The following is a 26142-nucleotide window of genomic DNA, read 5'->3' as shown; positions in this document are numbered from 1 at the left end:
GTCTAATTAATCACAGGGAATCATTGGATGTATTGTAATGGAAAGTCTACCAACCTAAAACTCACCAACAATATAATAAAATGCACATGTGTATGTTTTATGATGGTAGCGATGTCCTAAAACTATTTTTAAACATGAGATTTTTTGGTGCATATAACATATTTTATAAAAGGCCTCCCTTGTGTATTACGATCTGTGGCAAAGACCAAAATTCATGTTTCCAGCTGTTTTAGGAATGGTGTACTTGGAATGAGGTGATGAATTAGTCACACGGGGGAAGTGTTGTCACACGGCCGGCCGCATGTCTGCACTCCGGAGTACCAAGATGGCGGCGGATCCGGAGCAGCTGGAGGATAGGTGACTAGTGCGGGGTGTTATAGCGGGATATCACCGGGCTGACCGACGGCTGTCCGCATACATTGTGTGTGATGTATAGGCGGGTCACCCGGTCATTACACAATGCTTGTAGGTGAATGGGGCACCGGAGATACCTTGTGTGGGCTGACTGGGAGATGTCTGGGACATTTTCCTGGGATATAGACATTTTGGGTAGAGTGCAACTAGGCAATGCCCCTCACTATAAACAAATTATACAGGAAAGAGGAACATGGAGCTCTGATTCTTTACCCCCTCTTCACATGCTTCACAGCAAATGGCACCCATATATATATATATATATATATATAGCACCATGTGCCCTAACACCCTCCATATATACACTATGTTACAACAGCCTAGAGCCCCTTATACTCCATAACACCCCCCATATATACCCCGTCCCACAACATTCCCATTGTGCCCATCACACCCCATATACCCTAACACCCTCCATATATACCCTGTCCCAGAACATTCACTTTGTGCCCATCACACTCCATATACCCTAACACCCTCCATATATACCCTGTCCCAGAACATTCACTTTGTGCCCATCACACTCCATATACCCTAACACCCTCCATATATACACTATGTTACAAAAACCTAGAGCCCCTTATACTCCATAACACCCTCCATATATACCCCGTCCCACAACATCCCCATTGTGCCCATCACACCCCATATATCCTCCATATATACCCCATCCTACAACATCCACATTGTACCCATGACACTCCATGACACATCCCCATATACCCTAACACCCTCCATATATACCCCATCTCACAACATCCACATTGTGCCCATCACATCCCATGACAAATCCTCATTAAACTTAACACCCCTCCATATATACCCTGTTACAACAACCTAGTGCCCCTTATACTCCATGACACCCTCCATATATACCCCATCTCACAACATCCACATTGTACCCATGACACATCCCCATATACTGGGACACCTTTCATATATAGCCCATTCCATATACTCTTACACCCTCCATATGTACCCCATCCCACAAGATCCACACTGTACCCATTACACACCATGGCAACCTCCATATAATTCTTGCACACCATACCCACCTATATACTATCCACCCAACATTCCAATGCCATTATTCACCCATCAAACACAATGACATCCTCCACACATCACAGAAAGCCCCATCACCTGCACTGCTGTGAACATAACCCAGCAGCAATAATTTACTACTTTCCAGCTGGCAGTTTTCAAAAATTCAGGAAAAAAATTCTCGCTTATTCCCCAATCAGGGAGAGTATTGTACATTTTTAGCACATAATCTGGGGTCAGGCCGATGGTAAAGAATACTTGGAGCATTCACCATATACCCATGAGGCCAAATTCCTTTGTAATCCCATTTATCACTTTGTAAATTCATTATTGTGCTTCTGATATCATTTGCAGACAGCAATGCAGTGAGTGGGACCCAGTAGTTCCTCCTAGTGCAGGCTTCTTGAGTGGGGGGCTGATACAAGACCAGTTACCCTGCACAACAAAAGAGGGCAGGAGTAACCGGTCTCAATCACAGGAAACCCCTGCACAGAGGCAAGAAAGTTATTTCATACTGGGTTACTACTCATATCTGAAAGAAACGCCAGAATAAACCAGACCAGGATTAAAGAAAAAAAACTGATTGCCATTGCAATTTATGATTATTCGTGTAGCTTGGAGTTTAATTGAAAGATCAATGAGTGTCAAGGGGAGTAATACTGTGATTTTCCTACCTTAGGATCTTTATTTATTTCTAATAATTGTGGCTGCTGTGTTTTCTGCAATGATTTACATTATGTTGTCAGCTGAGATTCAGTGTTTGGAAGATGTATATTTGGTGTTCTGTAACTGCAGCATTGATGCCTGAGTTACTTTTAAAGTTGTCAACTGGTGGATTCTATGATTGCCATTATTTTATATCCTGATATGAATATGTTGTTTTCAATCTATTTCCCAATATGTGTTACTGCAAAAAAGTAATCGTACATTGCCAGGCCAAAAAGTCTCCTGACCAGTGGGGCAGTGTTGTGACCTGGCGTTGTTTCAGGTGGCCAGGTTTAGGTTCAGTGTCCTGTGCCCATAAATGAAGTCAGCTGACTCCCTGAATATACTTAATGGCCAGGTTTTTATATGTATGGATTTTTTTTTTTACTGATGTCATGAGTATATACTAAGATGACAATAGCAGATTGTGAAGTTGTGGTTCAGGGAGCATGAGACATATGTGGATTGGCTAACACGATCCAGACCCTAACCTCATTGAGAATATTTGAGATGTGCTGGGGAAGACTTTACATTGTAGCTCAACTTTCAAAACAAGATCACATTAAAAAAAGCTCAAACAGTGGATGTCTGCCGTAATCAAAGCTAAAGGCAAAGTCCCATGTCATATTAGCACGTGTGCTTGTTTTTGGGAAGGCTGTGTATTTATAAGTAGTCTTACTATTCATTTATTAACAATGCTATTTGTCAATGTTTTATAATAGTGATGACGGGTATGAGAAGTTTCTGGAGAGAAAAGAACAACTCGCTTCCCAGGAGAACTCTGGTTATGCAAGTGAAGAAGAAGTGGAGGATGATGAAGATGATGAGGATGATGGATGGTACTGGGAGGATGGTAGCACAAATCTTGCTAAGCAGTTATATGGAAGAGGATCCAACCCTCAGGTATTAATGACCGCTTGGTTTATACTTGTAACTTACTGTGCACGATCTACGCCTTTTATTTAATCATTGCTATATGTCTGTGGGTTGAAGGATTTCTTCCTGGGAATATGGAATGGCTGTGTTCACAGCAGACATTAAATTATCAAGCTTCTACTGGTTATATTTTTTACATTCCCTGTAAACAGTTGTTTGGTTATTTTTACTCCATAATTGTTTACTGCATAATTTTTTACTCCATTTAACATTTAAAACTTGAGTATAAATGGTCCTTATAAATCATTATAATTTTGCCTATGAACAAAATATATCTATACCACCACCATTGGAAGCCCTTGCTTTATGTTCTTTGACATCTCCACTGTCTTGTAGATAGGGATCAGTGATACAAAGTCTTCTATATTCTGCTGACACAATACACAGTTTTCTGATCCCGGACCTGGAAGTTCTCATTTGTGCACTAAACCAGCAAGTGTTTAGGAGAGGACCGATGCAGCTTGTTAGTATTTTGAACCCAGGGTTTTACTGCTCAGTGAAATCTTGGTTTTAAAAAACTAAAATTGTTGAGAGTTGAAACCAGGCTTTTAGATAATCTGCCGTTCCTGCAGAACAATTAGGAGCTTTGTAAGCAAACCTGGTGCCATCCATGCTGTAAATGGATTAGGGATCAGACCAGGGAAGTAAGTTAGGGGGAAATATGTTGTCTAGTTTGTATGTTTCTAACCAGTAAATTTTTATTTTAGACCAACAGGCAAGAAATGCAGAACAGTTCATCGAAAGCATATACAGTGACTGATAAGGTCCTACAAAAGTATGAAAATAAAATTAATCTAGGTAAGCATATGTGATACTAAATACAATGGGAAATAATTTATATGCAGAACATGCCGTTTGAAAGTACTTAAAGCTAAACTTCATGCTAGCAGGTTAGGTACCTGGATTTGAATTGGTATCAGCCTCCTCCTCTCCTATACAGCCAAGCGTAGAGAGGGTGAGGGTGAAATGTTACAAGGACTCTATCCAATCATAGGATGGTGGGGAAGCAGACCTAAGAGTAAAAGTAAAACTGCTTTAGAGAAATTTCGGGTCCCCATCCCTGGCAAGCTTGACTGTTAAGGCAGATCTGCGTATATGAGGATTGGATAGACTAAAATACAAATCCTATAGCAAACAAACAGCTCTCATTGCTGAACACTAGGCAAACTGCTAAAAACACACATAAAATGCATATATAAGTACTATATGCCATATCCTGGACTAGGAAGGTTGTTGTAATAACTTTATTATTAACTAATGAATAATAAATTGACATTTTGTTTAAAGTGTACCTAAACTCTTGGAGTAGAGAACCCTTTTATGTAAGGTAAAAATTTTGTTTTTATTTTTTTAAGTGCAACACCCTTTTTTTAATAAAAAAGGGTGCAGCACCACCCCCTAATTCTCGGCCACCTAGGCAGTCGTGAATAAATGGGAGCACAAAGCCTCCCGGGATACCTGCGTCAGGCATCCAGGGAGGCTTTTGGGTGCTCCTTCTGCGCATGCCTGAGCATCTCAAGCTTGCTCAGATGGAGCCTTTTTGCTCAAAGAGAAACATTTTTCGATCTCACGCATGCGCAGTGAGATCGGCAAATTTTTTTCCCCTATCCTACAACAACTGATCTTGCACGTGGGTTGGGTGACATAGATGAAGAACCCGAAAGAGAAGACGAAGATGGAAGCGCCGGCTCCGGAACAGATGCCAAGACGACGTGGGACCCGATGCCGGACACCCCTGGAGTGATCGAACTGCCCTGCGGGATTGAAGGTAAGTGTGTTTTTGTTTTGTGTTTTTGAGTTTTTGAGTAAAGTTCCTCTTTAACTGCATGTGATGTGAACAGTATGGGGATAATGTGTGGCAATAGACGGTGTAAGTGTACCTAAACTTACAGTTTACAGTCATCTTTCCAAATGAAAGATATAAAATTACAATATTTATAATATATTGATGTTTCATATTAATAGTTATGCATCTCATGACTGTAACCCACAACAAAGCAGTTGATACAATAAAACAATGAGATGTAAAGTTTTGTTTGAAGCATAATTCTGATAAACATTGCAATTGTTATTTAAATTAATGGTCACTTACAATGCAAAATACTTTCCTTTTTATTTTAAATACTGGTAAAAAAAATGTATTTTATAAATTAGAAACCTCCTGCCTGTAACTGGAAACATGATTATTTTTAAATGTAGAGTGTGCGAATGTATTACCAAATGTGTTTTAGTGATTTTGTAAGGAAATATTTAATATTTTCTTCAGGAAAACTTAATCTTTCTGATTCGGTCATGAATAAAGTCACAGAAAAATCCAGGCAAAAGGAAGTAGACTCGTGAGTATAACAGATTGTCTTTATTTAACAAATACTCAAAATCCTTTTTTTGGGGTTTATTTTACGCAAAGTGGCCGACAAAATATTTATGGTGTTCGTTCAGCTACACAGGGGCCCTCCAGGATTTAGGAGCCCAATTATACCAAAAGTGGCTTGAGCAGAACCTCTTCTTGTTGTTACATGTATCCAAACAATGCAGTTGAGAAATAGAAGCATTGTTCAGGAGGCACTTCTTTTACACTCTCCCTAATCAGCACCAAGATATGTAGAGGGCTTTGTCATTTTCCTATAAGTGTCATTAGAACTGGAACTGCTGGTGCTGCTTGCTGTCCAAAGTCACTTTATGTTAGGAACCACAGGAGGGTTCAGGGTATTACAAAGGTTACATTTCCCTTTCATCTATTCATAGAGCCCTTTGGTGACTTTGTCCACCATTCTAGATATATAAATTATTTCTACTTATTTAGAAAAATCATTGGTTTTGATATTTTCTTCCAAAAATAAGCACCTAAACCTTATACATTTACTACTTAAAGCTGTCAGGATAGAAATAAAAGAGCTGCTATACCAAAGTTTTAAAAAGGTAAATGTAACAGGGCTGCCATCCTTGTTAGTGTGCATTTATGAATACCACCCTCCATGCAGTCCAATGCAAATTGTGTGATTCAAATCATTCAGAACTACTTTGCCAGTATATATCTGCAGGAAAAAATGAATAACTTTATTAAGTATAGTAACCTGTCGTGAGTTATTGCAACTGAGAAATACCTAATATGTTGTATATGAAGTTTAAATAGCTAAGCAATTATAACGATGACACCCCTAAGCTTGCAATGGCTGATCACGTATTTCTGTCTAGACAGGCTCTTATTACTATTAACATATTTACCTTTTTAAAATGTATAAAGAAATATGCAGTACATTATTTACACAAATTTTTTTCTTTTTTTAACAACAGATATCGGGTTAAAGATAAATCTGACAGAGCTACAGTCGAACAGGTATCAATATATTTTATGTTCGATTTTTACATTCAACACAAACAAATAAGTCACATTTTTGGTATGCACAGTATTTCGGATTAGGTATGGCTGATAAAGTACTATAAGTAGACAAATTAAGTCATTTAGTATAAGATGTTGCAGCAAACCCATACACCAGGTAGGTTTAATGGCTTCTTTTTAAAAGTATATACCTACTTTTATCTCTCTATTTAGCTGCAAGGAGTGTAGAAAAATTGGAGTGACTAAGGACTCTACCAGCACCATCCACCATCCCTGTTACATTCAGCCTTCATACTCAGAAGTTATAGGTATTTTTTCCTAAAGTTTACTAGATCAGCAGTAGAGTAGAAAAAAGTAATTGTAAGTATATGTTTCTGAGAAGGAAACCTCTTAACTGTGTAGAGAAATCATAGGCCTTTTTTATTGGGCTAGTGTTAGGGGGAGCAGGTCTAATTTGCTCATTTTTGGTGTTAAAAGTAATGTTAATATAAAACATTTAAATGTTTCTCCCTGTGACATAATTGATTTTATCTGCATTTAAGGTGCTAGACCCAAGGACACGGATGATTCTCTTTAAAATGCTTACAAGAGGAGTAATATCAGAAATCAACGGTTGTATCAGCACAGGTAAAGAAGTAAGTATACTAATAAGTTATTTGTGTATATTTGTGAGTGTCACAAAAAAGTGGATCATTTTACAGGTTGAGGATAGATTTTGTGCAGAATAAAGCCTATCTCCGAAAAATATTAACACATTGCCACTTCTCTGTAACCCATCCTGAAAATGTTTTTTGGTTACCTTGTAAAATAGACCTGCTGTGCTGTTTGGTCCCTTGCCACCACCATTTCTGGTCGTAGGGGGTCCTCCTACCTTTCCCATTGTGGTGACATCATTGTTATAGATTGCTCTTTCTGCTGAAAGGACTTTTCCAGTGGAGAGCCAGTTGAAAGTGCTGATGTTGTGCAAGCAATGTCATGGATACCCAAATAAGGACTCTAAACAGATAAAGAGAAGACTTGGGACTTTTTAAAAGAGCAAAAAGGATATTTAGGAATTTATTGGTAAACATGACATTTTACCATAGCCCTTTTTTCACATGTTCATTTTACATTTTTATTTCTCTTTAGGCTAATGTCTACCATGCCAGTACTGCAGATGGAGAAAGCAGAGCTATCAAAATTTACAAAACCTCAATTTTAATGTTTAAAGATCGTGATAAATATGTCAGTGGGGAATTCAGGTGAGTACAAAGTATGGCATTATCCCAGAACATACCTGCTTTAGATATGCAGTTTCAGGCTTTTGTGTACATCAGAACCTTACTGCCCTCATACACGTCTGTGGACATGCAAAAGCAGCCCAGTTCAGTTCCACATGTCAATGAAATTGATTAATCTCACGTACCTTAAACTATTAATAAAAATTAGCTGTCTTTGTATGTACAAACTTAAACCTAATAATATATACCAATACAATAAACCTGACTTGGGCAAACATCTAATATAGCAACAACAGTGCTATACAATAGTACAAGTGTTAGCCTTTAAATTATCTATTTGTTTCTTTGGGATAATTGTGAGCAATTCAGAAAATAAATAAATGAATGTAAAGACCCACTGCCACCTGAACACCTGAAATGTTCAATTAGACTTGGTTGAATTGCATGGTCAATGACACTTCTGATTAGGTTGTCACCAAGGATGGTGTCATACTGCTGGTAGAAATAAATGTGCACAATTCATGTCATTTGTGCACGTCCATCTTTACTCTGGTCATCAATCAAACAGATGTAAAAATGTATTAGTAGTTATAGGAATATTTGTGGAAATGAAAAGCAAGATTACATTAGTTTTTTTATTGGTAAATAAAAATTATATTTTTTTATTTGCAGTCTGTAATTCTCTTGGCTTTTTTCAGATTTCGACATGGATATTGCAAAGGGAATCCCCGAAAAATGGTTAAAACCTGGGCAGAAAAGGAAATGAGAAATTTAATCAGGTGAATTACTGAATCACACTACCTCATTCTGTCAGGAATGAGCATTTTCCCCCAGAATTAATGCATGGGGAAAATTGTGCAGTCTATGATATGAAAAGCGGATTCAAATAAATGTATGAATAATTGAATAACTATTTAAATAAATCATTTAATATCATATCATATATTGATTTTTTGAGTTTGGACCAAAGGAGACCTTTGATAATATAATATATATATTGAAGTCTAGATACTGATCAGGATGTGGAGTTGTTGAGGGGCATACTGGGGTGGACGACTTTGCATTGTGGGATTACATTTTTGAAGTACCAGGTATTTGAAGATAGACACTAGCTGGCAGAAGAAAACTAGGCAAAGGATTATTATTCTTTGTAGGACAACAAGTAAGAACACTAAAGAACAGTAATTTATTTTAAATGTGACTTGCTGTTTGCCACTAGGTCATGATGGCTCCTAAGCCTCATGCTTGTTTGCACAGTGTACAGACCGTACCATACCAATTCATGTGAAATTCTTCTATAATTAGAAACTTTTCTCTGACTTCACAACCACTTTTTATTTTGCTAAATAAAATGAAGTGACAATATAAATCATGTTAATTGTTTTCTTTTACCACTCAAGGTTAAACACTGCAGGAATTCCTTGTCCAGAGCCAATTTTGTTAAAGAGTCATGTCCTCGTGATGAGATTTATTGGGAAAAATGAGATGTGAGTAACTTCCCAAATTCCATTTTCAAAGGGAACTTTAAGAGGATTAAATTATTTGAGCTTGTAACAGTTAGTGGACTACATTTTATCACAGTTCATAACCCTTGTTAAGTACCTGCACATGTATATATTTATATTGCCATGCAGCAACTGATCTGAGTTCAAAGCTGTTGTTGGAATTGCTGTTTGGTTATTAGTTGTAGATCAAACAGACTCTTTTTTTAGGCATATTGCAATATGAGGTTTATTATAGGAGAAACATTTTAACAATATTTCTCTGTATTCTTTTAGCATTTACGCTTTCTCTGTTTTCACTATTGTTATTTTTCTATTGTAAGGCCGGCTCCTTTGCTGAAGAATGCCCAGTTATCCGATTCCAAAGCCCGAGAGATGTACTTGGATGTCATTCAGTATATGCGAAGAATGTACCAGGATGCACGGCTTGTGCATGCAGATCTCAGTGAATTTAATATGCTGTAGGTATTACATGTGGCCACATTCCATTTGTGATTTAGAATGAAAGACGTAGGTTGTGCAGTACCAAGGCATAAACAGAAGGAAGTTAAAGTATAGCTCTGTAGGAATTCCTACCAATGGAACTATGTCTTGTTAAAAAGATTTAACTTTCGTGTTAGCTGGAGTGGGTTCAGACTTTTCTACAGTGATCCTCTATGCATTCAGGCTGGTTATTCATACTATTTTAAACAGCCCTCTTGTACATTTATTGTATGGATGTACTTATGCAGTAAAGTCATGTGCAGTTGTGGAAAACAAGTATGTCACACATTGCTCACTGCTTTCTATGTGTAGCTCCAGATAGAACTTTTTAATGTCCTATTTCTGTTTTGGTTTTATTTTTGGTTATTCTGAAGTGTATTTAGATAAACTAATGATGTGTTTTTTCCTACTCCTTCCAAAAGCTATCATAATGGACAAGTTTATATAATTGATGTATCTCAGTCGGTGGAGCATGATCACCCACATGCTCTGGAATTTCTTCGTAAGGACTGTGCCAATATAAATGGTATGTTTTCAGATTTTCTTTACATCTTGATTTAACCTATGATTTTCAAATCTAGTCCTAACTTAAGGGTACATTCCACTCTAATTCTCGGCCTTGGCAGTCGAGAATGAATTGGAGCGCAAAGCTCTTGGGTGCTTCTTCTACGCATGCGCAGAAAGAGCCTTTTTATCTACTATTGTCACCTGATCTCGCGCTTGGGTAGTAGAATGACTGCGCCCGGAGCGCCGGATCCAGTACGAATGTCAGGACGACGCGGGACCAGACGCCGGACACCCCCCAGCTCCCAGTACTTGACCTAAGTTAGCTCATGGTGGGGTTATGGTTGGCCAGTGATTAATTTAATCACACATTTTTCAAAGGTACTGGTAATATTTATTATAAAATTGGGGTCTTTCTGGCATCATCACAATTTACAGTTTATGCTGAAAAGCTTAGGAGCCCACTGATTTTTCCTAAGGACCATGGCTAATCACAACTGCACTCTCTTGATTTTACTGTATAAACCCTGGTGTCTGTAGTACACAAGTTTGGCTGCAAATGTAGATGAACACTTTCTTTACTGGTGAAAAATCTAGATTTTGAATTCTGCAGACCAGACTTGATATATTATATATATATTTTTTGTATTTGGCAGATTTCTTCGTGAAGTACGATGTTGCAGTAATGACTGTACGAGAGCTGTTTGAGTTTATTACAGATCCATCCATTACTCAGGATAACCTGGATGCCTATTTAGAAAAGGTCATTTGTTCTTACATTATTGAAAACCTATCCGTGCACATTTAACTTGCATTGTTTTTCTTTTCTTTCTATAAATGATTTTATTTTTACATGTTCTGATTGCACATAATTTAAAATAATTATAAGAGGACATGTTGAGTTTAATGTTTACCCTAATTTTTATTATTACGGTATTACTCATTTACTTTACCGTATTTGCCTAATGTGCAGATTTTAGGATTATCCCTCTACTGCCTGTTTACTGGTATTATCATAATAGTCCTATTCATTGAGGGGAAAAAAGGGATTTACTACTTGTTACATGAGTAATCCTAATCATTAGGAGGGGGTCAGGTAAGGCATTGTACAGGCACCTAATAGTAAAATGCAGCTGTGCAGGTGCCTAAAATAATTCATGTCACATGATTCAGTAGGCATTTTGTGACATTTTTGGGCTGTTATGTAGAATATTACAGGGGTTCGTTCCTTTGTCTTCTGTCACTGCCCCCAAAGCAGCAAGCTTTATCTGCTTTGTCAACTTCTCTACACACTATTGCTAACTAACTTAAGTTTACTTGCCATTCAAATTCTCTATATGGGGATGGGAAAAGAGGGGTTATATGCATAGCTCAACCCTTACCTGGAGTGATGACAAAACTACATCAGCAGTGTAAATTTGAACTGCAGAAGTACTGTAACCCTACCAGTCACCTGATCAAGGAGAGCAAGCATAACTGACTAGTTGTTTAACAGAAATCGCTGCCTTGCCTTTACATTGAACACAACTTTCACAGAATTTCTGAGTTTTGCTGTATTCGGAATAACAAAACTGCAAATGCTAGTAAGGAAAATAATTGTCTTTACATTATTGTAGTCTTTATGTTTTTCTGGAGCTTAAATAGAACAAATTTAAACCAATATAATTGCTAAAATATATTTAAATTATATAAAAATTGTTTATAAATCTAGAACAGCAGTAGGCCCGCCGAAACAAGACCCCTGTGATATAAATGTTCTTCTGGCCCATACCCTATGTATTTTTATGGGTATGATTATGTCTTTTTTGACACCAGTGTTCATCCCACATATTCTTATAAGGTAATTTGAGCTCAAAGACTAATTAGTTTATTCTACACTAGAAATCTATGATACCAATATAACCAACTGCTATTAAATATTATTGTTTTGCATGTTCTAGGCTATGGAGATAGCAGCTCAAAGAACAGAAGAAGAAAGATCAAGTCAGGATAAGGTTGATGAAGAGGTAAGTACCTTGCAAATAACAAGGTTTTAAAGCCCATCTCCGGCCATATTTACCTCATCCTGAATGTTTTTTCTTTTCCAAGTTATATTTTCCTAAATCTGTCGTTCCTGTTATCCAGTTTCCTTGCTTCCCCACTCCTTTTGTAGAAGGGTTGTGGAGCTGATATTTTTCCCATAATAAATTGTATTTATAAAATGATATATACATTTTACTAGTTATCTAGTCCTGTGCAAAAAAAAAAAAATTAAACAGGAATCTGTATTTTACATGGGCATATAATTGAAATCAATATTCATTTCATTTATTGTGTGAACATTCTAAACTCTCCAGTAAATAGGCCTCTAGAACAGTGTTTTTCAACCAGGGTTCCTCCAGAGGTTGCTAGGGGTTGCTTGGGCAATAAGCAAATTCTAGTGACACTAATGATATTTTTGGCTATCAATAAGGGTTACATGGGATACTTTGGACTGGTAATATGAAAAGTATCCAGCAATGAAGAAGGCATTCTGCCCAACGACCACCATGCCAATGAACTGTGAGCACTGAATATAAGAAATACAGCAGGGGTTTTTCTAAAGGGTTCCACAATGTTAAAAAGTCCAAGAAAGGCTGCTCTAGATTTTTGCAAAAGCAGTCACAAATTCAAAGCTATTTGACAGCCTTGAATGTACTCCAAAGCAGACTCCAAAGCATAAAAGTTCTCTGTCTAAAATTTGTTTTGAACAAAAAAATATTAATTTTCAGTGTAAAAAATAAAACCCTTGCTATGCACCTTTTTTTGATGTGTTAGAAATAGTAGTTTAGCCCTAGACTAAAATAGAGTTTAGTCTTAAATGGTCTGCTGTTATGAAAAACATGTTATGAAGCCATTAGATTGAGATACCTAAACTCAAGGTCTATTCCTCCAAGTAGTAGTAACCCCATAAACAACTATAGAAGCGGAGTGTACTTTATATCCAAAGGTAGACCTGGCACTTCTCCAAGTAGTGTGTGCCACTTGGATGATGTGTCAGGTCTACCAGAGCTGCACACACAGCAGGCTACAATAGGTATATTTGTCTAATGCTGCATCTCAGATAGGGAATGACATACTTTCTCTGTAAGTGGGTAAAATGTTATTATGTTATTCAAATGTACAAATGTTATTCTTGTTGACAATTGGCTGTGCATGATTGCACGTCATTTCAAGTGTCATGTAGCTGCATTGTGTTAAAGTTAATTTTGCTGTGTGACTCTCAGTGCAAATATAATACATGGTCCAAGTTATAATTAACTTCGTTTGACTTCATGAATGTGACACTCCTAATTTCCACCAAAAAATCTGCATCAGTAGGTTTATCACATAAAAATGTACTGTTGAATTAAATGTGTATCTATTTAGGCCTTGTGATTCATCACAACTTTTAATTTGTAGGTGTTTAAGAAGGCATATATTCCTCGTACTCTGAATGAGGTGAAAAACTATGAACGGGATGTTGACACAATGCAGAAGTTAAAAGAAGAAGACCTGTCACTGAACACCCAACATGATAATGTGAGTAACATACCCTAGTGTAGCTGATCTGCAGTTTTGTAGGCAGATTAAATAAAAAAAATCATTTTTTATTATAGGTTTTATATAGCAATGATTATATGATGTGATATGGAACCCTGGATGGACAAAGCAACAGGGTAATTTAAATGACAGCCCACTTTGCTGTCATTTGATAAAAAACTCAGTATAAGTTCCATGTCACTATATATATATATATATTTTTTTTTTTTTTTGTTAAACTAGTGTATTCTTTCTTTTTAAGCTGTTACTGTATCTGGCAATTAAAGAAGCATTTACACATTTGCACACTGATAATCTGATAGCCTTGTTTCTGAATGAAGCCTGCATGCAATCGCCATCATAGTTGACATGAGCAGGAGCACCTCTGACTAGTTCCAAAACATTCATTAGGATCAGAACTTTTCATGGTATCCAGTTTGACAGCTAGCAGTCATGTTGAATCATAGCTGTCAAAAAGCAAACAAAGAATATTTTATATACTACTTTAAAATTATAGAGGATGGAGTTCACCTTGAAGCAATCCTGTGCATTTGGCCATGGAGGATTCCCTACAGGGGATTAAGCTCTCGCTCTTTGCCTCCATGTATCTGTGCACTTATTTTGTGGGTTTACCTTACTGCTGGTTAATAGAATATCTGTAATAATCCTCTGAAATTCATTAAACTGAAAAATAAAAAAGACCATGTAATGGCCACATAAATTTCCAGTAGCGAGAAGCAAGTTTAAAAGATTAGGCTTTATTTTTTTTCATTTGTAGATTCTCTATCAGACTGTCACTGGACTAAGGAAGGACTTGTCAGGTGCTGAAATGGTAAGAAAATTATTTTATTGAAATTTATTTACACTTTGCTGCTCTGTTAGGTAAGCTATCGCTAAAGCACACCAGATTTCTTTGGCTCCATTAGTATGGAGTAATGTTTGTTTTTGTATATTGATATTAAGACAGACATGATCACATTGCTAAAACTGTTGATATTGCTTTTTTTGCATCAATGCCAAGATAGAGTAATATCATTTTAACAAATAATGTCATAACATAGTAATAGTTCTTTCATTATATATTTAGCATTTTATATTTTTTCCTGTTGTCGCTCCATGTTCATTGGCCTAGTTGCTGAATGCAATTATGGTATATATTAAGCCAATTGCTGAAATTTTAATTTCTATTACAGGCAAAAACACCAATGTAGTCTACTCATATTGTAATATCTTATGCCCATCATGTTGTGTAATGCAGATATTTTATTTTACAAAAAAAACCCCAAAACATTATTTTATTTGGCAACAGTTATCTTGAAAGCAAAAATGTTAAATATTCAAAGTTTTCTTTTGAAAAGTATTGTTGGTATAAGAAATAATAGTAAAAATAAATATGGTATTTGAATTTTGATCAGTATAAGTGTCATGTAAAACATTTGAATGTTCCTATTATCCTTGTGCAGATACCAGCTCTGCTGCAGAACTCTGATCATGAGCAGCAGGACGACTCAGATACTGATGGTGCCAGTGGAGATGACTCTGCTTCAGACTCTGAAGAAGAAGTTCACCCAAAAGATCAGCCCCCAAACCCAGAAATGGATAAGAAAGTGAGTGGTGATGATATTTTTCCTATGATAAAGCTGATTAAAATTTTAAATGATTTTGTGACTGGCATTATTGGAGCCCAGAAATTGCATTAGTGCATTCAACCATGATGTTCTGGCTTCAAGACTCCTTGGATTATCTTTGCTAAAAGATAAAAACAAAATAAAAGCAAAAAATAATTTTTAACTCTTTTTCATAGATGGCAGCAAATGACAAACTATCTAGTATTATACTTCAGTACTACTTTGAATTGTACAATAGTACTATTTGCTTCAAATAAGCACAAAAGATGATTGCCGCCCCCCCTCATAGCTGCTGAAACATCCACTTTGTTCATTTTATTTTGTTTTACACTCCCACATTAGGCCTCGCCTTTCTTAATCTTGTTTGTGTGAATTCCTACAATGCTCCCTGTGGCTTTCAAATGCCCTACGTCCAGTTCATTATTTCATGCCCTTTTTAATAGGAAAGGAAAAAGCTGGTCAAAGAAGCACAGAGGGAAAAGAGGAAAAGCAAGATCCCAAAACACGTGAAGAAAAGAAAAGAGAAGACTGCAAAGATGAAGAAAGGCAAATAATGTACAGCAAAGACTCTGAAGAATACTTGCTGTTTAACTATTCCATCTTACAGATGAGCTGGCAACATTGCACTGTGTGTATTGACACACAACGTATAAAATTCTCATAGACAATTAGACTATTGTAATCTATTCTATAATTCAAGAACCACCCTGATGTCTATGTGACATATTGTATTGGACTTCATATCACCTTCATTGAAAAACAGGCTGACCAAATTGGACAATAACGGATTTACCTGATCATTATTTGTTACTTATGTACCTAAAGATTTGTTCGGTGTCATTTTCTACATGATCTTTCCTTTCCTAATGTCAGTGACCATTTTCTGTTGTTGGCTAGCTCTTTAGACATAAAAGTATCTACAGGAAATGGAAAAGATCAAACCGGCAATGGTGACTGAACCCAAGGTTAAAAACTACTAATGTGTAAACCATGAGTTAGAGTAACATTCTGTATCATGTTTAAAATAAATTTACATACAGTCAAGTATTTAAAAGTAAATATTTCTAAGAAATTGTCATATCCTAAAATATTTTAGTTATATGGACGTTAAACAGTTATTTGCAGATAAGAAAATGAGCTGATATAAAAAGTTTGAACAATTTGCAAACCCGTTTATTAATAGCTAATTTTTCTTCTTGTGGTCCAGTGCAGAGTTACAGTTAGGTCCATAAATATTTGGACAGAGACAACTTTTTTCTAATTTTGGTTCTGTACATTACCACAATGTAGCTCTCCATGCAGGTGAAACAAGCCATCCTTAAGCTGCAAAAACAGAAAAATCCCTTTGGAGAAATTGCTACAATATTAGGAGTGGCAAAATCCACAGTTTGGTGCATCATGAGAAAGAAACAAAGCACTGGTGAACTCAGCAACGCCAAAAGACCTGAACGTCCACAGAAGACTACAGTGGTGGATGATCACAGAATCATTTCCATGGTGAAGAGAAACCCTTTCACAACAACAAAGTGAACAACACTCTCCAGGAAGTAGGCCTATCGATATCCAAGTCTATCATAAAGAGAAGACTGCATGAAAGTAAATACAGAGGGTGCACTACAAGGTGCAAGCCACTCATAAGCCTCAAGAATTGGACTTTGCTCAAAAACTTCTAAAAAAGCCAGCACAGTTCTGGAAAAACATTCTTTGGATAGATTAAACCAAGATAAACCTTTACCAGAATGATAGCAAGAAAAAAGTATGGAGAAGGCATGGAACAGCTCATGATCCAAAGCATAGCACATCATCCGTAAAACATGGCGGAGGCAGTGTGATGGCTTGGGCGTGCATGGCTGCCAGTGGCACTGGGACACTAATGTTTATCCATGATGTGACACAGGACAGAAGCAGCCGAATGAATTCTGAGGTGTTCAGAGACATACTGTCTGCTCAAATCCAGCTAAATGCAGTCACATTGATTGGGAGGCATTTCATATTACAGATGGACAATGACCCAAAACATACAGCCAAAGCAACCCAGAAGTTTATTAAAGCAAAGAAGTGCAATATTCTTGAATGGCCAAGTCAGTCACCTGATCTGAACCCAACTGAGCATGCATTTCACTTGTTGAAGACTAAACTTCGGACAGAAAGGCCCACAAACAAACAGCAACTGAAAGCCGCTGCAGTAAGGCCTAGCAGAGCATTAAAAAGGAGGAAACCCAGCATCTGGTGATGTCCATGAGTTCAGAACTACAGGCTGTCATTGCCAGCAAAGGGTTTTCAACCAAGTATTAGAAATGAACATTTTATTTTCAGCTTTTTAATTTGTCCAATTACTTTTGAGCTGAGTTTCATTTAAAATTAATTGTGGTAATGTACAGAACTAAAATTAGAAAAAAGTTGTCTCTGTCCAAATTATTATGGACCTAGCTGTATGTTGTGTAGATATCCAAGAAGATACGACAGGAAAGAAAATCATCCCTAAGATCAATTCTTTCCCTTTCTCTACCGCTCTCTTCCTACTTCCTCATAGGCAGGGGTCAAGTTAATTGAAAATGGCAAAACAAAATAATCTGTAGTCACAGATATATACATACTGAATTCTTGGCAGATTACAAGTTTTTTTCTGTGAATTTCACATTTGGTAAAGTCTTCTGTATGGTCTGTAATACAATCTATCAAAGTAAAGGACCAATAGATATGCTTGTGAGGTACAAGGGAAAATAGCCAACTGGACATCCTGACTTGTGTGAAAGGTAACATTATTCAACAAATGCATAATTTCTGCATGCTATGTTTATGATAGCTTTATAGATGTAAACACTCATTATATATCTGACCATACAAGTCAAACAATCTGAAAAGGCGAAAGACCTAATTGTGTGGTGCATCATTCACCAACAGTATAAAAAAATGTACTACTGCCAAAGAGTAAGGCTGGCTCTAATCAAAAGGTCTTCAGAAAAGCCTGGCTACTGCATTTTTAATTGAGACTACTGTGCCCTATGTATTACCTAAATTTAGTGGCTACAATTCACTGATATAATTAATAAAGCACATTGGTTAGGGCTAACTACTAAAATAGATAACATGTTGCTTTACCTTCCATTTTAGCACCATTTCTAAATGTTAAAAACGTTGGATAAGAAGAGAATGATGTCAGTATATGTACTTTTTATTATATTCTCATTTGCCTTTATTGCTACTCACACACACAAGAAAAAAAAAGCTGCTCATTTTTCTGGAAATTATTATGAATCATGGCCTTTTTGATGTAGGTCAAAGTTAGAATTATGATCAAAAGCCATGATATATTCTCTCATATTTAGTTATGCTCTTTTAACAACTCAGAAATCCTTATTTGTTGTGCTTGTTAAACCAAGCAACTCCAGACTATGGATTTATAACTTGTTCATGAAAAGAAAGAGGCTAAAACAGCTATTTCATTTAGTCTACAAAAATCTTACATTTTACAAATTAAATCAGAGGATTATGAATTCTACACTTTGTAACATTGCTCAAAAGATACATTTAATATTGGGTCATCACTGACAAAATAGTAATGATATAACAACTTGTGGTAAATATATATATATATATATATATATATATATATATATTAATATAAAATTATCCAAACAAACTAATGACTACTACAAGTCAATTGCACTGAGCTTCTTTCACAAAAATGTTTACATGAACATATTTTTGCTTATCTGTAGACAAAGGAAATGTGTAAAATGTTAGTTCTGTTTGCTTTTTATTTTACTTGCAAATATGTCAGTTTGAATGCAGACTGATCACACCAGCTTTATATGCCAATGCAAGTATCAGTCTGTTAACATGCTTAGCACCTATGTTTTTTTTTTTCAACCTGAACAACATTCTTTTGTAGTCAAGCACTGGGGTGAGTCTTTAGCCCTGATTTGTCAAAACATTTAGATTTCTTTATACTCGGGCAGAATAATGTGACCAAGCTCCAATTAATGTGTTTTATAATGAGATTGAGGACATTGCAGATTTGCAAGCATTACCATAGATTAGTGATTTCATTATTCCATTATGTTGATAGTTACCACTGTTTAGGCTTCAATATTGGAATTTTTTGAGACAAATTGCTAAAAGCTAATTGATCAATTGCCTTTATATGCATAAGTATATATAATATATAAATATATAATTATATATATATATATATATATATATATATATATATATATATACACACATGTGTATATGTGTTTACATTACGCTAAAATTTTTCCGGTGTAGAACAGCACACAATAAATTCAACCACGATTATTTAACAAAAATGAAGCCAAAAAACGAAATTCTTGTGTGAAAAAAAAAGTACACCATATGATTTATTAGCTTGCAGAACCACCTTCAGCAGCAATAAGTAATCATATTCTGTATTGCTTTATCAGTCTCTCACATTGTTGTGGAGGAATTTTGACCCACTCGTCTTTACAACATTGCTTCAGCTTATTGAGGCTTGTGAGCGTATATTGTTGTCTTTCCCACTTGACATTGGGTTAACACAAACCTAAAGTATCCAGACCAGCAAATTGCCAAAACTTCTGCTTTTTTTTAGGTGGTCACCACTTGCTGATGATAAATTAATCAAGTTCATTTGACTAGTAGCACTGGGCTGCTACTTATCCTAATTCCTATGGAAATGGTAAGGGTGTACTTACGTTGACTTGGGAGAACCTGGGTGATCCAGAACATCTGGAATGGATTTCCTAAAAAACATTTGCTATTAGCTGGCAATTGCTTTAAACATTAGCCCAGATCCATTCCAGGTTTGCTGGATCAACCAGGTTCTGCCATGGTACTCTATCTTTTCCAGTCTTGGAGAGCTAATGGTCAGCATTTGCAGTCTTTGTGTTTCTCAAAAGAAACAATTACTGTAAATGTAATAAAAAAAAGGCAAATGATAAAAAGAGAAAGCATGAAGGTAAGAAATAAAGCCAGAAAAGAGAGGAAGGTGGTATAAAGGAAGTGTGCTCCCCCACTTTTCTAGTCCAAAGATATAGGTGAATGTCAGAATTATACAAAAATGATTAGAGGTTACAGTATTGCAAGCACATATAAACAAACAAGTTACAACCCCAACATTTAATTAGCTTAAATGTTTTCCATAATTGTTGCTGGAAGAAATAAATGTGTGATCTGTGGAAGATTTACAGTCATAAGCCCAAACATGTTCATGTAAATTGAAACAATTTGGTTTGTTGCGAAAATAAATGTATGTTAATTACCTAATAGAATTATTTACCTAAGTTTTCTAAAAAATAAATCTGTTGGCTATTTTAAACCTAGAGATGTCCTGCCTGAGATGAGGACACCACAAGTTGCCTGCTATTACTTTAGATAGCCAGAACATCTTCTGTTATGACCAGGGTCAAATTTCTTACTAGACTAACTAGGCCAGGGGTGTCAAACTCAGGAATGCGGGCCAAATGCGGCCCGCACTGTAATATAATATATATAATATATAATATTACATAATATAATATTATATTATATATATTATATATAATATATATAATATAATATATTTGGCCCGCGAGAAAATACCAAACGTCTACAAGAGCTGGCCCACCAGTAGACCGTGCATGCACCGCTAATACTACAAATCTCAGAATGCTCCTCTGTTAGCATTCATTAGTGACATTTCTCAATTGTACATATTTTTTCAATAAGTATCAAGGTTAGATAAATATATATATAAACAAATATCAAGGACTTTGTTCAAATTTTTTTATTTTGGCCCACTGTGTATTTGACTTTGACACCCATGACCTAGGTCATTGCCTGGGGTGGCACCTAGCATCTCAGTCAGGCTTCAAAATGTCCACTGGGGAACCCGCAGGTCCCATCACCAGTGCTCTAATTTTAGTGGCAACACCAGCTGTCATTCATTGCCTGCAAGAAGAGTGCTGATCAGCTGAGAGGTAGAATGGAAATAAAGGAAACAGAAAAAATGAAAAAGATGAGTTAAAACAATACCTTGTAATATGGAATAATCTGTTTCTGGTGTGAAAAGAACCACTCCTGAGGGGGCAATAATAATACCCCTGACACCGCTCTTAGCGGGTCATTTACAGGTACTGACACCGTTCCTGGAAAGGGTGGTAACGCTGCTACTGACACTACTTCTCCTGGGGGTTAATATAGCTGCCATCGACACTCACTGCTCCTGGGTGGGGGGTTAATATTGCTGTTTAGATTATTGAAAAATACTATATTTTATTCAGTGTTTACATTTTACTAATGCATTATTTTTAATTTCCTTTACTTCTAGTGGTAAATGTAGTCCAATATAATTATTCCTGAATTTGTATGAGGAACAGTAAACATGATGTTTACATGTGGTATGTGTAGTATACATTCTGTGACGTGGGGGACACAAGGTAGACGGCCTAGGGGAGTTAAAAATGTGAATCATGACTGCTCATGACTTTGTCCTTAGATTTGTCCTTGAGCTCTTCTGTTGGGTACCTAGTTGACTGATTGTCAAGTATAGGCATCAATATCAGGAATGGACTGCTCTTGCTCTAGCCCTCAGATACCCTTTGTAACTGTACATGACCTTTTGCTTTGTCCCTGCCCTGGTCTCCTTCTGTAATTTGGCCTTCATTCTTTTCATCATCTGCTCTTCTTCCATTCTAGTTGCTCTTTCATCAGTCCTCTCCCTTCTCAAAGGTCATATTTTGTGCACAAATTTTGTGTCCAGGGTGCAACCGAGAGCTGGAACAGCTATACTAGGCTTTATGAGACTGAAAGGGGACTGAAGTTTAGGTGAAGCATGCAATATTAGATTGGGGTAGTAATGCTTAAACACGCAACACAAAACATAGTGTTTGGGAGAGGTACCGTTACAGCCAAGTCTTGCAAAACTATGTAGTAATATTTAAAGAATAAATTGAGTTTTGTAATGTTATACATTTTGAGCAGCATGTGAAAAGTATAATAGTCTTTTATATATGAGAAACATGTGGGAACCAGACACTGAAAAGGCTGGAGTGAGAGACAGCCATGACTCAAGAGGGACTCACAAAAGTGGTAACTGGTATATTTGTGTGTTAGTGTCTGTGTGTGTGATGGTGTGTATGTATGTGATTGTGTGGATGTAAGATAGTGTGTAAATGTATGTTCTGTATGTATTTGTATGCAGGACTGGTCTTTGGTGTGTGAGCTCTGCATAACATACTACTGGCTTCTGCACAATCACTTACTAACTCCTGACCTCTGCACTCTGCTTTACACACTACGGACTTCTGCATTATACGTTATGTCTTACTGACCCTTTTTTTTTTACATACTACTGACTTTTGCACTTAGTTACATATGACTGACTTCTGCTTTTTACATTACATACTGCTGATGCCTGAGTGCTGGATACTGACCACTGACCCCCGCACTCTTTATTATATACTACTGGTGACTGATAATACCAGGGCATCACAGTGCTGTAATAAAAGTGATCCCTAACCCTCTTCTGTATTATATTTTTAGTCTATAACTGTCTCTGGAAGCAGGTCTTCAATAATTCCAAGAGCCTCTGACCATCTCTTGCAGTATGCCTGTAATCTCTGACAACCTCCTGCTGAATGTTTGCAGTTCTCAATACTTTTACTGTAGCCTATCCCTGTTCTTGACACGTTTTGCTTTCAAGCTTCATCAGAACACAGCAAAGGGATTTCTCCTAATATTTTCTACAAAAATATATACAATTTATTTATAATAACTACAAAATCCACACCTATTTATAAACAGAGATGCCACTCACCAGCTTCTTTCTTTTATGTGATTGAACACAAAGGGTAAAGCAAGGATGGGTCACTTTGGAAGGAAAGAGTGTATATATTACACACAAAAAACACACACTCTTATCAATCACAAAGTAATGATAATTGTGAGAAAAGGTATATCACTTATCAAAACTCAATACCATCTCTTTAAGAGGATGTCAAAGGTTTCTCTGCCAGAGTTTATTAGGAAAGAAACCGTGGCATAAACTGCATCATCTAAAGAGGAATATACATATATATCACTAAATACATGAAATATATTACCATTTATGCAAATACTATTTACCTAATGTGCATCATATCCTCTTCCATGTTTAAATACAATTTCCAACTTTATTACATCAACTATAAAATCAAATATATGTTGTCATTTTCCCTCAACTTTTTTTTATTCCAAATGTATTTAATTAAATTGTGTCTCATAGATTGTCTTATTATTCACAATACAAACATTAGTAATTCAAAACTTACTGTGTTTGTATACAATATTTAGTGTTACCCTAACATGTCCTGTCATATTTATAATTTTAATCATGCATTAGATTAGTGCCCATTATATATCCTCCTTAAAAACATATTGAGTTTAAAGTATCAAATTATATCGAAGTAAATTCTCTTTCTATATCATTACATATTGCATTTTATATCCTCCCTATTATCTCTTATCATTGAATAATAATATGGCACTTACCATACTCCTGTATGTTATTTTTCTCTTTCTGTTTTCTCCTTTCCCCACCTTTTTTGGTCCTTAACCTCCCTGACGGTAATCCTTTGTGGCTCGAGGGTTATTTTCAGTACCAAAAGCGGTAACCCTGAGCACCCTCGGGGTGTAATTGCCAGGGAGTTTAAAAAGCTTACCTGTTAAGCGGTGCCCGGCGTCTGCGTCCCTGGATTGTGAACATTGGGGATGCAAGCCTGAGGCTGGGAGGCGGGACCAGGTGGGAAATTTAAAATAAGTATTATTAAATGTACCGCTTTTACATTTAAAAAGTATGCTTAGCCTCCCCGCCAGGGAGGTTAATGGTGTTTAGGCTTTAATTAATCTCTTTATTTATCCTTTACTCTGCACCTTATGTGCTTTTTGGGACCACTTATGGCATGCTTTCTTGTTTGCTGGGTGAATAGTGGGATCAGGCGGAAGTGAGCGTATCAAACAACCTTTGATTCACTGACCCAGGAAAGGGGCACCTGTGAAATTTACCTTCACCTGAGACCAATGACGCTAATGCAAAGCTCTCTATAATACCTACCTTGCATACAGTGTGGGACTGACCTGGATTTTAACATCACCTTGGTGCTTTGGATATATGTTTGTTTGCTTTGTTGTTCTGCTATCAAATCCTCTGAAAAAGCGGCTACTACCACAAAAAACCTGATCGCTTTGTATTATATTTGTGCACAAATTGTGAGTTAAAGCTATGTGATGGTCATTTTATTTATTGTATGTTGTATATGTTTTTAGAAGTACATGTTTGAAATGAAATTTCTATTTTTTTTATATAGGTATGCCAGTAACTTTTCCTCCTTAGGTCTACTTTTGGGAAGTAGGAGTATTATTTTCCGGAAAAGGGGGGGGGGGGGTAAAATAGAGGGATGGGGGAGAGAAAGTAGGGATGAAAGGAAGGATAGGGAATATGGGAGCAAGCAGGAGGACCTTTCATTAAAATAATACATGGTGACCCTGTTATGATGGTGCTTGTTCAGATAACCGGGGAAGGGGGAGGAGGGGTGGAGGAAAAGATAAGGGATTGGTAAAAAGTATTTGCATTTGTTTTAGGTAAAATGCATATTGGGTGATAAATATTTATATTCCTCTTTAGGTGATGCAGTTTATGCTTCAGTTTCTTTCTTAATAAAATCTGAGAAACATTTGACTATCTTAAAGAGATGGTATTGAGTTTTGATAAGTGATATTCCTTTCCTTACAATTATAACTGATTGATAAGAAGGTGTGTTTGTGATGTCTATTTTGCATTCACTAGCACATAGAAAACATACTGGTGTGAGAATGAAATGATTTGTGGCAGTATAACATACAGAAGAATGTAAATTACATGTTAAGCAACCTCTTACAGTGACTAAGAAAATGAATTAGGCTTTATGAGAACAATTCCCATTTGTTCATAAAGACCTGAGGTCTTTTTATCCAGAATACCAGCCGACAAGTTAGTCATCAGCGCTGCAGCAGGCTGTATAGACAAACTTGCTTACATTTTTAATTTAGATGGACATTTAGGTGTGGTAATCACCTTGGCTAGAAAGCATGTAAAACCGGCTTTGTTGTAGCATGGGTGTGACTGGAATGGATTCACAGTGATACCATGCTTGAAGAATTTTTTATCAGGGTTGACTCCTGGGGAGAAATCCCCATGATACATAAGTTGGTTCTGTACTGGCTTCTATGCTGCCACACCTGGGTGTGGAGAAGGCAGGGAAGCAAAGGTTTTGTCTGAAACACAGATAGCATGGTAATCCTGACACTTACATAAACAGTATTGTCCAAACATTCTGTATTTGTTAGATTGGTATATATGCTAACTTTTCTCTTCAGAAATATTTTTCAACTATTGGTATGCAGAGAGGGGGCCTGATGTAATAAATTGGATTTACATTTTTTGGCAAGGTTCATTTTAAACCTAATTTCCTTACATACCACTCCTGCACATCAGCACAGTGAGTTATTAGCCAACACTATAATCTGCAAGCATCAAACATCTTACATAATAATCTTTATATGTGCACACAACCAACAGCCACAAATGAACATTTCTAAACAAAGACTGTACTAATCAAAATTTCCGTCATAGGTGGGAATTAATTGTTGTATAAAGTTAATCTAAAACCTCATTGTTTTCTGCATATTTTAATATACAAGAATAGAGTGTGTAATCTCTTGTTTTTAAAGAAGTCTTTTTACCTAATTTAGGTTTGTACCTTGCAGGAGCAGGCTAAGGGGATTAGGAAGTATAGTGTGGGCAGGTTACTGTACAAAAGATAAGCAAG

At 36.4% G+C, this 26142-nt stretch overlaps 1 protein-coding gene across 1 annotated transcript; it reads left to right on the top strand.

Annotated features, from left to right (window-relative positions):
• Nucleotides 1-287: 287 nt before the first annotated feature.
• Nucleotides 288-16476, top strand: RIOK1 (RIO kinase 1). The gene is made up of 17 exons (XM_072411743.1): nt 288-357; nt 2886-3066; nt 3807-3897; nt 5366-5435; nt 6394-6436; nt 6982-7074; nt 7568-7680; nt 8358-8438; nt 9060-9146; nt 9485-9622; nt 10067-10170; nt 10805-10911; nt 12089-12154; nt 13569-13688; nt 14467-14520; nt 15152-15295; nt 15760-16476. The coding sequence occupies exons 1-17, from the start codon at nt 302-304 to the stop codon at nt 15868-15870; spliced, it is 1659 nt and encodes a 552-aa protein (XP_072267844.1). The 5' UTR covers nt 288-301; the 3' UTR covers nt 15871-16476.
• The last annotated feature ends 9666 nt before the right edge of the window (nt 16477-26142 follow it).

This window comes from Pyxicephalus adspersus, chromosome 5 (assembly GCF_032062135.1).
Source record: "Pyxicephalus adspersus chromosome 5, UCB_Pads_2.0, whole genome shotgun sequence".
Taxonomy (NCBI): Eukaryota; Metazoa; Chordata; class Amphibia; order Anura; family Pyxicephalidae; genus Pyxicephalus; species Pyxicephalus adspersus.
Note: the sequence above shows the minus strand (reverse complement) of the source record. Positions and strands in the feature narration are given on the sequence as shown.

Bases quoted from the DNA above. Each gene is read 5' to 3' on its own strand.
- RIOK1 (XM_072411743.1), top strand. From the start codon at position 302: ATGTCTGCACTCCGGAGTACCAAGATGGCGGCGGATCCGGAGCAGCTG. The intron at 5,436-6,393 runs GTGAGTATAACA...TTTTAACAACAG, and splicing joins AGGCAAAAGGAAGTAGACTC to ATATCGGGTTAAAGATAAAT. The intron at 7,681-8,357 runs GTGAGTACAAAG...GGCTTTTTTCAG, and splicing joins TATGTCAGTGGGGAATTCAG to ATTTCGACATGGATATTGCA.